We start from the raw sequence: 18,049 nt of genomic DNA on the forward strand, positions 1-18,049 counted from the left end.
CTGCATATATGGATAAAGCTTTAGGCTGGCCCTTGTTAAAGGCTGAGGACGCACAAGGGTTATATGCATATTCCTTGTTTTTGCGCTCATGTTGTAACCTTCTTAATGACATCTCTTTTATGCAAGAGCTCAACATGCCAAGTAATATGAGAACCGTTGTAATGAAGTTACCTTTCAAGTTGAGAGAACGTTGGCGAGAAAAGGCCTGTGAGATAATGGATCTGATCCAAGCCAGACCCAATTTCTCACATCTTGTTGATTTCATCGAACGACATGCAAAGATCGTTTCTGATCCTGTGTTTGGATGTATTCAAGACAAACAACAAGTTGCAAGCAAAGCTGGTAAGGTATTCAAGGGAAACAGTTTTGCTACAAATGTTGTTGCCTCAGTTCCAGTTAAAAACTTGCAGCAAGGAACTCGTTTTGTGAGCAAGATTGATGAAAGCAAGACTTGCTTGTTATGTCAAGGCAATCATGTTTTGGAAAGGTGTCATGTTTTAAAGAAGAAGTCACAACGAGAAAAGATTGACTTTTTGAAAGGAAAAGGAATTTGTTTCAGCTGTTTGAAATCTAGACATTTAAGCAAAGAATGTGACAATCGTCTTGTCTGTGAAGTCTGCAAGCAAATGCATCCTACAGTTTTGCACATATATCGCAAATTGGCAGCTGGAATTCCACAGGCAAAGGACACTGAAAAGAGGAGCAGCATAGTCTCTACCCAAACTTGTGGCCATACAGGGGCCGGGAATGAAAAGTGCTTGCTTTCAATTATTCCAGTACAAGTAAAATCAGTTAAAAGTCAGAAAGTAATTCAGACTTATGCCTTTCTGGACCCTGGGAGCTCAGCCTCATTTTGTTCAGAGCAGCTCATGAATGAGCTTAACATTGGAGGAAAAAAAATTAACATCTATCTTCGTACTATGGGGCAAGAACAGCCTGTGTCTTGTAATGTCATAACTGGTTTAGAGGTATGCGGTATCAACAGTAATAAGTTCTTCTCTCTTCCTGAAGTGTACACACAGAAGAAACTGCCTGTCAATTCGGACAATATTGTAACGCAGGAGGACATTTCCAAATGGCCATATCTGGACAGAGTAACAATTCCTCACATTGAAGCCAATATAGGTTTACTGATTGGAGCTAATGCATCTCAAGTAATGGAACCTTGGGAAATAATAAACAGCTATGGCGATGGGCCATATGCCATTAGAACCCTACTGGGGTGGGTTGTTAATGGACTTTCAGAAGCAAGCAGTAACTGTGAGGATGAAACTGGTACACCCTCTGTTACTGTTAATAGGATTTCTATCAGGAGGCTTGAAGAATTGCTCCAAAATCAGTATAATCACGACTTCAATGAAATTGTTGTCGAGAAAGAGGAAATGTCAAGGGAGGATTTGCAATTTATGGAAATGATGAAGAACTCTGTCAAAATGCAGGATGGTCATTATAGCCTGAGGCTACCATTTCGTAGTGATGATGTTGTACTTCCAAACAACTTAAGTGTTGCCAAACAAAGGTGTAATGGTTTGAGAAAAAGGCTTGAAAGGAATCAACTGTTGCATGAGGAGTATACTCATTTTCTGTCTGATGTTCTGGAGAAAGGATATGCTGAAAAGGTGCCAGAGCATCAATTAGATTGTGATGATGGAAAGGTTTGGTATATTCCTCATCATGGAGTATTACATGCAAAGAAAGGAACATTGAGGGTCGTGTTTGATTGTGGGGCAACGTTTAGAGATACTTCACTCAACAAACAATTGTTGCAAGGTCCCAATCTTACAAATTCACTTTTGGGAGTATTGTTACGATTCAGACAGGAAACCATAGCACTAATGGCTGACATTCAAGCTATGTTTCATCAGGTCAAGGTAGCAGAAGATGATGTGGATTTTCTTCTGTTTTTATGGTGGTCTGATGGAAACTTGAAGCAGGAAATCACTACATATAGAATGATAGTCCATCTGTTTGGAGCCGCGTCTTCTCCAAGTTGTGCATGTTATGCATTAAGACGAACGGCAGAGGACAATCAAGCACTTTTTCCATCAGAAGTGATCAACACTGTCTTTGGTTGTTTCTATGTAGATGACTGCTTGAAAAGCATCTTCTCAGAGGAGGCTGCTATTGCCATGGTGCAGGATCTTGTTGCTCTTTGTCAAAAGGGTGGATTTTGTTTGACGAAATGGACTAGTAATAGCCGTAAGGTACTACAATCAGTTCCAGAAGAGTACAGAAGTAAGGACATCCAGTACTTGGATTTAGACCGGGACAAGTTGCCTGTAGAACGAACTTTGGGGCTCCAGTGGTGTGCAAAAGCTGACACGTTTCAATTTAAACTGCAGTTGAAACCCCATCAGTGCACAAGAAGAGGAATTTTGTCTACTGTTAGTTCAGTTTATGATCCTATGGGATTTCTTGCTCCTCTTATGTTGCCCGCCAAGTTGCTTCTACAGGAGATGTGTAGACAGAATCTGGGCTGGGATGAAGAAATACCTCCAGCTCTCAGAAAACAGTGGACTTGTTGGATTTCTAATTTGGATGAAGTGTCAGAGTTTCAAGTAGGCCGATGCTTAAAACCTACAGATTTCGGTGAAATCATGCATGCCTGTTTGCATAATTTTTCAGATGCCTCTGAAAAAGGATATGGTATGGTTACTTATCTTAGGATGATTAACAGTGATGATAAAGTGCATGTAACATTTCTACTTGCTAAGTCCAGAGTGGCTCCCCTTAAAACTCTATCCATTCCTCGCTTGGAGTTAACAGCAGCTGTTCTCTCTGTTAAAGTGGACCAGATGTTGAGAAGGGAATTAAGACTTCAATTGGAGAACTCTGTTTTTTGGACTGACAGTCAAACTGTGCTAAAGTACATCAAAAATGAAGACAAACGCTTCCAAACCTTTGTTGCAAATAGGGTCTCTTACATTAGAGATAGGACATTGCTTCAGCAGTGGAGATATGTTGCCACCAAGGAAAATCCGGCAGATGATGCTTCACGTGGAATGCATATCAAGGCATTTATGCACAGTAAGAGATGGATTGCAGGTCCTAGCTTTCTTTGGAGAACAGAAGAGCATCAGTTACACCCCAAAGAGCAAATTGTCGATATGCACGAAGATGATGATCCAGAGATCAAGAAAGATCTTAGAGTGAATGCTGTTATCATGCAAGATATCCAGAATGCCAGTAACTGTCTTATCACACATTTTTCAGACTGGAAAAAACTGAAAGTGGCAGTTGCTTGGATGCTCAAGATAAAAAAGCTACTGAAACTGATATGTCTCAAAAGAAAGGAATTACTGTTACTGGAAAGGAATTGCAATGCTTCAAAATCAGACATAGATTTACAAATGAAGTCATTAAAGGCAACTTTGGGTGGACAATTTTTGTCGTTGGAAGACCTCTCTGAGGCTGAAATAGCCATTGTTCGCTTCAGTCAGCAGCAAGAGTTTCGAGATGAGATTCAACAACTGAAGCATGGTTCCTGTGGGGTCAAGAAGGAGAGCAGCATATACAGATTGGACCCTGTATTGGATGACGAACTCATCAGAGTAGGAGGAAGACTCAGAAAGGCAGCCATGCCTATCGAAGCCAAACATCCCATCATTTTGTCCAAAAATCACCATGTGTCAAATCTTCTACTTCGTCACATTCATGACCAATTGGGTCATTGTGGTAGGAATCATATGTTGTCCAAACTCAGACAAACATATTGGATTATAAACGCTAATGCTGCTGCAAGAAAAGTCATTTCCAAATGTATTGTATGTAGACGTTACAAAGGAAAGACGGGCGAACAAAAGATGTCTGACCTACCTCTTGAACGAATTACACCTGATCTTCCACCTTTTACAAATACTGGTGTGGATTACTTCGGTCCTATTGAAGTTAGAAGAGGACGTAGTACAGTAAAACGATACGGAGTGATTTTTACTTGTATGGCAAGTAGAGCGGTGCACTTTGAAGTAGCCTATTCTTTGGACACAGATGGATGTATAAATGCTCTACGAAGATTTATTTCTCGTAGAGGTCAAGTAGTACACATCAGGTCAGATAATGGAACAAACTTCATTGGTGCCAACAGAGAGTTAAAAGAGGCCATTTCTGCATGGAACGACAAGCAAATTGAAAAGGAGTTACTTCAAGTAGGGGTTCAGTGGAGCTTCAATCCACCGGCTGGATCCCATTATGGAGGTGCATGGGAGCGCATTATTCGGATGGTGAGAAACATTCTTTGCTCTGTACTTCGCCAACAAACACTGGATGACGAATCCTTTCATACCATTCTGTGTGAAGCAGAATCAATCCTAAATGATCGTCCCATTACCAAGGTATCCAGTGATCCCAATGACCTTGAAGCTCTTACTCCAAATCATCTGCTTCTCATGAAAGGCAAGCCTGCTTTACCACCTGGTCTTTTTGAAAGAACAGATCTCTATGTGAAAAGAAGATGGAAACAAGTGCAGTACCTAGCTGATCTTTTCTGGAAAAGATGGATACGGGAGTATCTTCCTCTACTCCAAAAACGTCAAAAATGGACAAAGGAACGTCGAAGTTTTAGTACAGGGGACATTGTACTTTTACTGGATCCTACTGCGCCTCGTGGCTCATGGCCACTTGGTCGAGTATTAGAAACCTTTTCAGATGATAAGGGCCTGGTACGAACTGTAAAGGTTAAAACCAAGAGTAGTATTTTAGAACGACCAGTAAGAAAGCTTTGTCTGTTGCTGGAGGTAAATGACTAATGTGCACTGTTACAGTCTGTGTCATGTGGTGCTTCAATATTTGTTATGGCTCCTTTACGTAATATTTGTAATTGTTATGTTAATTACCATAATCAATTAAGGGGCCGGTGTGTAGGAGCCATTTTTTGTGTTGTAGTGATTTATGTTGTCCACTAGGTGTCACTAACTGAAAACTATAACTGAGGTGCCTGTGTAAGCGAGGAAGAGCGTCAGGTATGGGAAAGCACACGGTTTTTGACCGTGCTACAGAGTAACTTGTTTGCTAGCCAGAAAACAGCAGTGTTTAAATATGTGCTGTGTGTACATGGAGTGAATGTTATATTGACATGATAAAGAAGAAAGGAGAAGCAAAGATTGAGGCTTTGTTTAATTCACCTGCACAAATAAAGACATTCTGCTTAAAAACAACTTTAGCATGCATGGACTCTGATTGCACGCGTGAAATACGTGCTCACCCCCATTTCTGGCGATAACAGCAATGGAAGGCTGTTATAAAGCCTATGTCAAGTGACCGGCGTAACCAACATCGCATGCAACGCGCGTAGCTGTGCATTTATACTTCTGCGCGCTGTCTCTGTAGGTCTGCATTAACACTTCCGAAACGCTAGTTGGCAATAAGGTGTAAATGTGTCTCTGTGTCGAGTTTCTTCGCCTGTGTTTTGTTCTTTCTGAACACTTCCGGGATGTACAAGTGGCTCATACTCGCTCATTTTGAGGCAGGAACCGGCGGACGTGCAACAACTTTAACTATGAGGTAAACACAAAACAAAACTTTCCATCCGGAGCTCCTTCGCGAGACTCCACACTTGTAAACAATCGCTCCATTGGGCTCTCTGTCCCGCCCAGACTCGTCAGCGCAACCAAGCCTACCAATCACATACTGTAGCTTGCATTACGCATTGTTGCGACATGTTGTTATATTTTTTGAGAGGTGCATGTCAGCGACGCCGATGGCCACGACGTAGGGCTATGCGTCAGCGCCGTAGCATACTCCTGTGCTTGACGCAGAAGTATAAATCAGCCTTGAGTGCGAATGAGTGTGTATGAATGTTTCCCAGAGATGGGTTGCAGCTCGAATGGCATCTGCTGCGTAAAACATGTGCTGGATAAGTTGGCATTCATTCCGCTGTGGCGACCCCGAATTAATAAAGGGACTAAGCCAAAAAGAAAATGAATGAATAAAATTGTCTGTAGTGTATGTGTGAATGAGTGTGTATGAATGTTTCCCAGAGATGGGTTGCAGCTGGAAGGGCATCCGCTGCGTAAAAGATATGCTGGATAAGTTGGCGGTTCATTCCGCTGTGGCAACCCCAGATTAATAAAGAAATTAAGTCGAAAAGAAAATTAATGAATGATACAATGTAATTTTACATTACTATTTATAAAAATAATGCTTTTAACACTCTAATTCATTACTCTTATCCATTTTTATATAAATTGGACTTCCAGTGGTTTACATGATGGGCGGTTTAAGTTTGATTAACGTACAGAAAATCAAAGTAAGATGCCTTAATCTAGGGTTTAAAAACATACATACATACAATGAAATTTCAAATTGGTCAAATAATTAGTATATTATTAAGAGTTATTTTGTGATCTGGTGATGCACCCCATTAAGCATGATAATCTAAATCAGTGGTTCTCAAAGTGGGGATCGGGACCCCTAGAGGGGTCGCGGAACAATGAAGAGGGGTCGTGGAACAATGAAGGGGGGTTGCCTGTTGATTTCCAAAAATCTACTTATTATTATTATTAGGCCATAAGAATGACCATATTTTATCCATAACCAACTGAAGAGAAAAAAACTGTCGTTTATAGTTACTATAGGAGCTTATTTACTAGTTCTATTGGATTGCGACCCCTGGGGTAAATACATTATATTAAAGACAGCAATAGCGTCAGATGCAGCAGATTGATTTTATAACACCAGGTTAAACTTTCTGGCCCATTTACAGCACTGACATACATTAAAAAAAAATTAAACGAAGACTTGGGTCTATTGGTGTGTGTGTGTGTGCGTGCGCCATTGCATGCTGTATTTATAACCACCTCAGAGGATATTGGGGGTCGCGAGTCACTGGCATTGTTATTTTAGGGGTCGCGTGCTGAATGCGATGGACATCCAGTGTTCTCCAGCCTACCGTGCCTAGACTGCAGCTCTGCACAGAAAGTTTGATGAGAAATGGTCGTGTCCAACTGAGCCTGGTTTCTCTCAAAGTTTTTTTCTTTACTTTTGTCATTTGGTGAAGTTTTATTCCTCACCACCGGCTTGCTTGGTTTTGGGACTTGTTAAATCGATGGATTTGCTCTTCAGTGTCTGGACTTTAAGCAGTGAAATTTATTAAAAGCATTTATTAAATGCTTATTAAAAGCATTGAATGCACCTAAGCTTGCAACTACACACAGACCCCTCTCTGGACAGCTAACAAAGCCTTGTCAGAAGATCTCGAGGATGGATCACTTAAAAAACAAAAACAAATCAATTAATTGAATTCTAAAAAAGGCAAGAAACACTTAATATAAAGACCAAAATCGTTGCAATATGAACAGTTTATTTTGACTTGGAGAACAACCTTGTAGCAGCATGAACCATTTGTGCAATGGATGACTGAGGGAGAACCAGATACAATGAGATGACCCGCGATTGCTAAAAACTGTAATTGACAACAGAAATGAACATATTGTATTTGCTTAGTCAAACAATGATCAGCATCAAGTATGACAACAAGACTCCTGACCTGTGAAAAGACTAAGGTCAGCCGAGCTGATCCTGGTTTCTAGAAGTTTACTTCTTCTGATACTCTCCTGGCTGTGGAATCTGAAATACTTGTGTGGGTTTTTATTATGTTTTCCTCCTCTATCTGCTTTGACAGAATTTACATTGTAAAAAGAGCTATGAAAATAAAGATGAATTGAATTAGGCACAGAGCACAGCAAGAAGATCTCTGGTTCAAGTCAAAAACTGGGCGAAATTGCATTTTTTTTTTGTAGAGTTTGCATGTACTCCCGATGTTTGCATGGATTTCCTTTTGGTGCTCCAGTTTCCCATTAGATTCCAAAGACATGCAGTAAAATAAGAATTGAAAAAAGGCTAAATTGACTGTAGTGTATAAGTAAGTGTGAATTGGTGTACTGTTAGTGCTGGAAAGGCATAAAACATAATTGGCGGTTCATTCCACTGTGGTGACCCCTGATAAATTAGATACTTAGCCGAAGGAAAGTGAACGAGAGCGACTGTGAATTGAGTAAAAGCATTTAATATAAACTAAAAGGCTTATAAAAGGCTTGTACACATGGCTATAAAATGGTTACATCTGTGTTGTCACATAATAATCACATCACTTACTGTACTTTGAGTTTTACCATTCTCCACAGAAATCAACCTATGAATTTTGTAATTACAATATATTCTGTAATGGATCAAACGTCTATTTTAAAAATCTGTAGTATAATTAGACTTAGTTAGTATAACATGACATAGATCATGTTGTTAGCTGCTTCTCTGAAGAAATATCTAGAGCATGAAGTATTAAATCTCAGTGCGGAACTTGACAGTGGCATTCTTCATCTTCTCTTTGTAGACCTCATCGAACTGTTCATTTTGTGCCACAGTGAAGTGATTTTTCCAGTCTCCAACTTTACCTTTTGAAAAGAGTAGATAAAATGTTTTAGTCAGAATTCAGAGGGACTAAATGGGATGTCTCAGTACTTCCTTCACCTTTCCGCATGAAGGGCGATATCTTGAAGTCCATGACTGGCAGAGTGGAATAGTTGGTCATCTTGTTCTGTTTCATTGCATCAAACTGAACATCTTTTGTAATTTTCTCCCTGTCACTGACTGAGGTAGACAAACCCAAGAAGGAACACAAACGATCCACTTCACGTCCAGTGTCCTGGAAAAGACCATTTTTTTTTCTCCCAACTACATTTATGACTGTATTTATAACTGATTTCACAGTTAAATGCTACTTTATGAACTTACTTCAACCAAATCCTCATAGAACAAGTATAATAGGTTAGAGTACGTCTGTTTTTTTTCCCAGTATCCATTCACATGGTCATACCAAGGACCAAATACACCTGAAAAGAAATGTCTGACGTTAAATTCCAATATTTATGTACAGCATGTAGGGGTTGCATGTAAAAAAGTTACAAACCAAAATTTTGTTTAAAGCTATATTGTTTTGGTAAAATTTTGGTATAATTTTAAAGAGCCCCTATTTTGCTGATATGCATGTGAGGTCAAAAACACTTTCATTGTTTTATAATATGCATTTATTTTTACCTAACTATCCCATATGAATCCTTTCGCAATTCATTTGTTCCCAAACCCCTCCTTAGCGCGAAGCTAATCTTTGCTGATTGGACCGATGACCCGGTCTATTGCGATTGGTCGACTACGTTCAGCACAAGACAGACAGAAATGCCCACCACGGCTACTGTAGCAGAAAGTATGTGAGAGCCCAATGCAGGAATGCAATAAAGCAGGGTTCACCAACCTTTTGGAAACTGAGAGCTACTTCTTGGGTACTGATTAGTATGAAGGGCTACCAGTTATTAAATAACACATTTTTCTTAATTTGCTTTTAATTATATGTTATTATTAATAATTAATAATATTCATCTTTGTGAGGACATTGATCATGTTAATGATTTCTCACAGTAGTTGTCAACAACGATTTAACAAGGTAGATAAATATCAATATGCAACTCTTCGTTTGTCTGAAATTGTTTTAAAAGTTTTTTTAATATATAACTTAAAGTAATTTTAAAATTTACACCAATGCAAGAGTGATTAAAAAAGAATACCTATAAAAATATTAGATGCAGCTTACTCATATGTGGTGCTATGGTGAGCTATTTTCTAGAACAAGCCTGCGGGCAACTCGTGTACCTGGCAGGCTACCTGGTGCCCACGGGCACCATGTTGGTGACCCCTGCAATAAAGCAATGCAGTTAAACACCAGCATATTACACTCCTCTTAAGCCTAACCCCAAGTAAAAACAACGATAACGATTAACTTTAGAGATACAGTTCAAGCACTGATCTGTAATAGATATGTGATTACAAGCCGCGCAGAGTGATTACAACTTATAACATTCAATTAAACACATATTTTGCAAACTACACCAAACGAGGCAACAATTTTAATGAAACATGTTATCATCTGGAGGAAGAAGAAACTGGTCCATTTGAACTGTAAGTTACTTACAAAGTCCCTCTCAAAGTCTGACAAAGTCCAATAGTCTCTGCTGCTCCTTCAATAGCAAACGGCCGATGAATTCCACGCTGCAGTGTAGGTTATTGTATTAATCGTCAGAAAAATCCCAGGAAAAAACACAGCAAGCTGTTGGCTATACTCTGGTATTGTTGTGAAAATTAACTTTAACCCTTTATTCCCTGCAGACAAATCTCTCTTTGTCAGTGATGGTCATCTTTGCGTCATGATCAGTTCTGTGATCCCCTGCGCTTCCGCTAGTGTCTGAAGTGAAAACGTGTTTACATTTTACCAGAACTGGAACTACATATTCGGTGATGTACAGTATCGACATCAATGCGATCAAACAAAAGATCCGAACCCAACTTAATTAGTTTATTCTAACTATTTCGCTAAAGACTCAATAGTTTTAAACAAGGTGAACTTTTTAGATTTAAACCTTAGCTGGATGTTTTCATTCACTTAGTGCTGTTACACACTGCATGGAAGATCAGTTTTTTAAAACCCATAATAGGGGCTCTTTAAAAAATATTTTAAAATGGTTGAAATTGTAACTTCAATGTTATTTATTTGTATTAATAGACATTTGATTACTTACTCTTTCCATCCATGAATCTGTGTAAGAAAGTGTTCCAATCCCCTGGATCAGGCTCTACTATGTTCATTCGATCAAAATGAAAATAGGAAACCACATTGTCCTTTGCATTCCGAGCTACATACACAACCTGGAAAAAGTGAACAACGTGAAGGACAATATGTGCTAATAATAGAAAACCATTGTCACTAATTCACAGAAAGATGCCAGAATAACATGTTGTTATGCTGATTTCCTAAATGACGAAAATCATTTACTCTGTCAAGTTTCTCCATGGGTGTTTTGTTTACACTGGACATACCTGTAATGATATCTATTTGTACAAGTAGCTCAAACACACTCGTTAAGAGACGGGAACTGGTAAACGTGCAACAACTTAAATCAAAAAGTAAACACAAAATAAAAGTATCTGGAGCTTCTCCTTGGGACCAGACGCTTGTTAAACACTCGCGGAAATGGGTCCCACCCATACTAATCATCAAAACCAAGCCGATCGATAACAGAGCTTGCACTACATGTCGTCGCAATACATGTTACATTTTTTGAGAGATGCACATCAGGGTTGAGGTCATACACGTGCACTCGATACAGAAGTATAAATCAGCCTTTACCCATATGTGACCCATAGTAACATAGGACACTAGGAACTATACTGTCATTCTGGCATATTAAGCAAGGACCTTTGCTGCAGTACCATGGCTGCAGCAGGTGCAATAATATTACAAAGTTACCTAGTTAGGGACTATTTTCCGGTGCTGCACAATTTAATTTCTCCTGCTGCAGCCATGGGAGAGCAGCAAAGTTCCTTGATTATTACACCAGAATGAGAGTATAGTTCCTAGGAAAAATCCACTTTTCATTTTCAATCAGTCTTTCTACACAGTCCAATTACAGAAGAAAATTACAGATTTTAGAGGAACTTTGAGTTAGATTGTAATGATCCAATTCAATGAGTTACGCTAAGCTAAGGTAAAAGTGCTCCCGCTAAACCTGGGGCCTCATTTACGTAGACTTGCGTTGAATTGATACTAAAGCATTGCGTACGGAGTTCAAAATTCAGATGTATGAAACCATGCGTACACGGAATCTCACGCATATTCTCGCAGCGTTGATACATGAGGCCCCTGAAGATTAGCTGAATGGAACTAATTAACTCTAGGAATCTTTCAAAATGTGCCTGTTTCCCCTCAACAGTGGAATGTTCTATTCTAGATGTGAAAAGATTTTAAAAAAAAAAGATTTATTGATCATATATTCTAAATCCAGGCATATACCGTGCGAACTGATATTTGTTAGAGTTTATGTGAACATAGGTTAGACCAGGGGCGGGCAAACTCGGTCCTGGAGGGCCGGTGTCCTGCACAGTTTAGCTCCAACCCTAATCAAACACACCTGCTTATAGATTTCTTGTGATCTTGAAGACACTGATTAGTTTGTTCAGGTGTGTTTGACTAGTGTTGGAACAAAACTCTGCAGGGACACCGGCCCTCGAGGATCAAGTTTGCCCATCCCAGAGCTAGATTCAATGATATACGACACAGTTGACCCTTCGCTAAGTCCCGCCCTCCCTAGTTACTGTTGCTACGCCTGTCAAGCATTCGTGCCTGGCACATCTATTACATTATGTACAGTATGCGACGGTATTAGACTGTAACGCCACTCCAAAAGAGGTAGCCCTCGCCCGACTACTGATTCCGCTCTGCTCCCTCTACGCTCACTTACTGTTTGTGCCATATTTCAGCGAGAGCTCAGGCCATGCTTCTTTGCGAAGTATTGCCAGATTACCTGCCTTACCAAGCGTTGTTCCAAGTGACTTTCATGACTGATATGCTGTGTATGACCCTGCCTGCCTTGATCATGTACATTCTCTGTCTTTGCCCTATTGATCTGTTTAGGACCGATTGTTGTTATTACTGAACTTCTGCCTGCACTCTCACTCTGTCGTCTGGATTTGCCCGTGTATTTGTTAATTGGATTAGACTGCTTACATGTTGCTGACTCTTTGCCTGTTTACTCGTTGATGTCTTTGCTTAACCCCTTTAATAAACTTATGCATATGGATTCTAACAAAGATTGTTGTGTGGCAGTTTTCAGATGCAGATTAGCAAAGGGTCAATTGTATAACCTAATGAATTCTGAAGCATTAGCATGAAATTCCATGCCAAAAACATGGATAGAGGAAAACATTGCTATTCTTTATTTTTATTTGTATCTCTCTCTCTCTCTCTGAGCTATTGATACAAGCTATGAATGTTTACTACACAAAACACAAAATACAGGTTCATTTTCAGCACCAAGAAACCAAACTGGTTACCCGCGTGTGTAAATTACAAAGTCAATTTTAACCTTGTCCACTGTAAAATACTATTTCTGATGACTCATGCATGACAGTCAGTGAGTTTATTATCCTGATTGGTCAACTTTAGCTTTTTCCAAGCACACACACCTCACGAATTCAAGTCGACAGCTCCTGAAGTTTTTTTTTTACATGTCATAAAAATGAGGGGGAGCTTGTGAGATGCTCAGCTTGGCTTGTAATAACCTCTCACTTAGTACGAGGCACAGCCACACAATCGTCAACGATTTTCAAACTATTTCTACAGACAGGAAAAACATTTGTACAAGCTTGCATGACAGCAAAAACTGCACCATGTATGTCCACTTTTAAGTCCTTGGACCAAAAAATAAATTTAACTCTGGTGGTGAAAACGACAAAGAAAACAATGTTAATAGTAAAATTAGAAAATCCTCTGTGCACACAAATATTAGTAATATACTAATAAATGACATAATCATGAAATGTTGTATACATTACCCTTGAGTTCTGCTCCCAGAAGGACTTGGGGATAAGCTGAACAGGTAAATGAGTTTTAATGAGACGAGGAGAGGTGGTCATGTTATCAGCCAGTTCCGTTCCTAAAAATTAAATAAATGTGGTTCTAAATTGTATCCTTGGACCACAAAATCAGTATTAGGGCTTGTACACACCGGGACACTTTTCGTGTACGTTTTACGAGAAGTTTTTCTGCATTCAAACCCAAGCGATTTACACTGAGTATGAAAAGTCACTCCTTGATGTTAGATGGGCCTACACAACTTTAAGCTTCCGACACCCGCTTGTAACACAGAAGAAGAGGAAGAGAGGAAGTTCACATGCTTGTTGTTAAAGTTACTGGTGACTCGAACAAGCATCGATGGTTCAAGCAGCAGCTCCAGCTCTAGTGATGAAGAAATTACTATTGTTCACTAGTGCAATAAGCAGCTCCACGTTCATATCGCCTCAGGGCATCTTCTTCAATGTGCGCTCGCATTGACAGTTTTGCGCTTGAGCGCCTCCAAGTGCTGTTTACTGTATCTTCAGCAGCAGCACGTGAACTAAAGTGGCAATCTGATTGGTGGAGAAGGTTTTAACGTGGCGCGTCAAATAAATAAAAAAACGAGCATGAAGCTTTTTTTTTTTTAAAAAGACGCTTTTGCGCCTGTATAGTCACGAGGCGTTAAACGTTGATGGAAAACGCAAGCAAAAAACGTCTTGGTGTGCACGGGCCTTTAAGTTGCAAAATCTAAAAATGTACGACATTTTTATTAGATTAATTTTTATAATAATTGTTTGTCTTTTATATACAATTTTTGAGACTACGTGCCTACAGGTCAAAGGCCATTGAATAGGAATGTGACAGTGGAGGTGTGGTTGACTGGTGCACAAAAATTTGACGTTGGTCTTGACCTTGCCTCTGCTTTGTGAAAATTCTAATGCAATCTCACGGCAATTTGTAACGTTGTGATTTAATGGCTAATTCGTACAATTTTGTACGATCTAATTCTTACAATTTAGTTTGATTTGGTCATCACCCAATGACGGTTGGGATTAGGGGTGGGGTTGGGTGCCACGCCTTTTTTTTTAAATCGTACATTTTCGTCAACTGAACTCCATAATTAGCCACTAAACTGACAAAACGTGAAATACGTTTCTTCGTGAGATCAGGCTGGAAATTTCTCTTCCAGTCCAACATGTTATTTTATTCATTTAATTAAGGAGCTCTATTCTACAGTACATTTGTTTATTGTAAATAAAACAAATACTATTTCTAAGTGATTAACTCTTCATAGATTTATTTTCTCCAACCAATCACAAGCATCAAATATATCCCAGTCAACACCAAATGTGGCATAGAAAAAGGAATGTGAAACTCTGGATAAATTGTCACTTTAATATACACCACAGGTGTCAATTCCAGTTCCTGGAGCGCCGCAGCTTTGCATAGTTTAGTTTCAACCCTAATTAAACACACCTGATCAAACTAACTGGGTCCTTCTGGCTTGTTTGAAACCTAAAGGTAAGTGTGTTGAAGCAGGGTTGGAACTAAACTGTGCAGAGCTGTGGCTCTCCAGGAATTGACAACTGTGATATACACCATAATGAATGTGTGAACACAATGATAAAGATGGATTATTTATATAGTCTGACCTGATGCTATCACTTTGAAACAAGACTCCAGGAATGGCACTCTCATGTAGATAGGCTGAGAAGTGTGTTCCTCTGGTGCATTTTCACCAAAATACAGAAGGTCTAGAATATATGAAACCCAGGTGGTACCTAAAAGATGAATAGAGAAAAGGAACACATGAAATAACCAATTGCAAACTTATAAAATTATAGTCTGTATTACATTCTTGTACTCAAGATTATTGCATGCCTTCTGTATTACATGTCTGAAATCTTAGGTAAATGGCTTGTCAAATATAGATTCAAAGATGTCATGACAGTCTTAATCCTGCTTGATAGGTTCTTAATTGTACCTGCTAGCAATCACATCATCTACATAGCACAGCTGCTGTTGCCTACTCAACAATTTGCTACTTAACATTTAAATTCTTATACACTAACTGACAAAAGTCTTGTCGCCAAGTTTTAGGAACAACAAATAATAACTTGACTTTGATCATTTGGTATCAGAAGTGGCTTATATGAAAGGCAAAGGCCTCTAGATTACGCTTATTTCACCAAAATAAAATATGATCATGACTTGATTTTTAACGATTTAATTAGGACAGTAAGGCCTTACTTTGTTCAGACAAAAGTCTTGTGACTGAACAGAAAAAAATGTACAGTATAGAATTTAAAGTCATGGTGCAGCGAGAAAGAATGAATATTGTGTATGCCTCCTATGATTTTGGACGACTGCATCCATACATCACTGCAATGACTAAGTAAAGGAATCTGGAATGGCAAAGAAAGCATTCTTGCAGTACTCCTAGAGTTCATCAAGATTCTTTGGATTCATCTTCAATATCACCTCCATCTTACCTCTAACATGCTCAATAAAGTTAATCCTGGAGCACCGTGACCTTCTTTGCTTTCAGGAACTTTAATGTGGAGGCTGAAGTATGAGGAGGGCTATCCTGCTGAAAAATTTGCCCTCTCCTTTGGTTTTTAAAGTAAAGGGCAGCACAAATGTCTTGATACCTCAGGCTGTTGATGTTGCCATCCACTCTGCAGATCTCTTGCACGCCCCCATATTGAATGTAACCCCAAACCATGATTTTTCCTTCACTTAACTTGACTGATTCTGTGTGAATGTTGGATCCATGGGTGTTGATAGGTTCTTGTACCTGCTAGCAATCACATCATCTACATGGCACAGCTGCTGTTGCCTACTCAACAATTTGCTACTTAACATTTACATCCCAGTAAGTCTTCTGCAGTATCTGTGATAATTGGGATGCAGTTCAACAGATGATACATCAGAAAAATCCACCTTCTGCCACTTTTCCAAATGATCAACTAGAAGTCAATTTATTTGTTGCTGTGATGGATGACGAGACTTTTGTCAGGTAGTGTATATCTAAGAAATGTCAACACTTTCATTTCTCTATATCTGTATCTATTTCACTATATCTATGTATTTATATTGAATTATTAGATTAATAATCTCTTAATGAACAGTCTTCAGTTTTTAGCCAAGTGTCAGGATCATTAGTCTAGCGGAGGCTTATGACAGCAGTGTTTATGCGAATACATTTTTAAGCAAAAGCTGTGAGGATACACCGTCTTAGTTACAGATAGGAGAATAGGCTAACAAGGAACTTTTTGTGCTTCAATGGGGTTCACCATATTAAGCTGTGAAAACCATTTATTTTCACTTCCAACAGCAACCAACTTTTAAAATAAGAGTATAAGGGTCAGCTAGAACACTTGCAACTAGCAATTAGGCATGCCGGCACAGGCACACATGGTCATGGACCAATATTGTTAAGCCATTCACTATGGTACCCCAGGCACAACTAGTTACAGGCAACTAGTGTTAAGGCATTTGGCATGGTAGCCCTGACACACATACAGTTGAAACCAGAAGTTTAGATACACTCAAAAAAAAAAAAGGAACATAACCATTTTTTTTTTAAATGTCTGATGTTAAATCACTCTAAACGTATACTATTTTAGGCCTGTTAGGATTACCTTAACGATTTACATTTGCTAAATGCCAGAATAATGAGAGATGGCCCTGTGAGCAGTTTCCTCACCTGCTTTGGGGTAAGTGGCGATCAGAATATCATCAGGTCTTGCTTGAAAGTTTTTCACCTTTTCCCAGTTTTCAGTGAAGTGGTTGATCATTGAGATACCCTCAAACTCAAAAATTGTAGGCCTAGATGATATCTACAATATATAAAAAAAGTCAGGTTACTGATGTCGTTTCCACAATCTAGTCAATAAAAAAACTTAACAATACCTTGATTAGTCTTCTTATTATATTTATTAAATGTTACAAATCTCCAAAGTGCATTCAACTGATTATAATATATTAAGTTAACTGTAAGTTATTTACAAATGATATTCATTTATATTTTCTAACCTGTATATTTCTATACATTTTTGCATTGCAGTTGTTGTTAATTTTCATTCAAACTTTGTTCATTTTTCAATCCTTTTCACAATAAAGAGTGAATGAAAAGGGTTTTGACGTATTACTTAATAATGCACTTCAAAACACTTTATTAAAAGGTTTTTATTTAAATAAGTTTTCTTTACTCACAGAAGAAAAGTCAGGCATGTCCATTGTGGTGAAACTGTGTTTCAAAAAGCAGATCTTGTTCAATTTTCTTTTGCTCTTCTCAAACACGTCCTGCAGTTCCTTGTTGAACTACATACCATTCTGTCATGCAATGCTGATGTCACAGTTTATCTTGTTCTTCCCTCTTTCCTCCACCCCCTCTCCCTACGTGTGCTTCGCACGTAGTTTCACACAGGGTTTTCAAGTCCAGACAGTTTTCACTGTGCACTTTAGCTTGATTATGATAACAGATGAAGTTTCCGGCAGTTTTTGCACAACGTACACCCACCATCCCCCTACTGTTTACTCGGTTTAAGATTAGTCCCTTTTTAGTGTTGCAACAACAAAGTAAAAGAAACACAAAGGAAACTTCCCTGTGCTAGAGGGGTGCCTCAAATATTCGCTTAGGGGTTGTTACAGGAAGTTAGCATTGGTCTC

General features: G+C 38.9%; 1 protein-coding gene across 1 annotated transcript; it reads right to left on the bottom strand.

Moving 5' to 3' along the window:
• Positions 1-7,984: 7,984 nt before the first annotated feature.
• sult1st1 (sulfotransferase family 1, cytosolic sulfotransferase 1) lies at positions 7,985-17,715 on the bottom strand. Its single transcript, NM_182941.2, is given in 8 exon segments — positions 7,985-8,387; positions 8,464-8,638; positions 8,728-8,825; positions 10,563-10,689; positions 13,375-13,475; positions 15,028-15,156; positions 17,085-17,217; positions 17,594-17,715. Coding segments are annotated over 8 exon segments (900 nt in total). The 5' UTR covers positions 17,618-17,715; the 3' UTR covers positions 7,985-8,274.
• Positions 17,716-18,049: the final 334 nt, after the last annotated feature.

The sequence above is a fragment of the Danio rerio genome, chromosome 8 (genome assembly GCF_052040795.2).
Source record: "Danio rerio strain M-AB ecotype USA chromosome 8, GRCz13ab, whole genome shotgun sequence".
In the NCBI taxonomy this organism is placed as follows: Eukaryota; Metazoa; Chordata; class Actinopteri; order Cypriniformes; family Danionidae; genus Danio; species Danio rerio.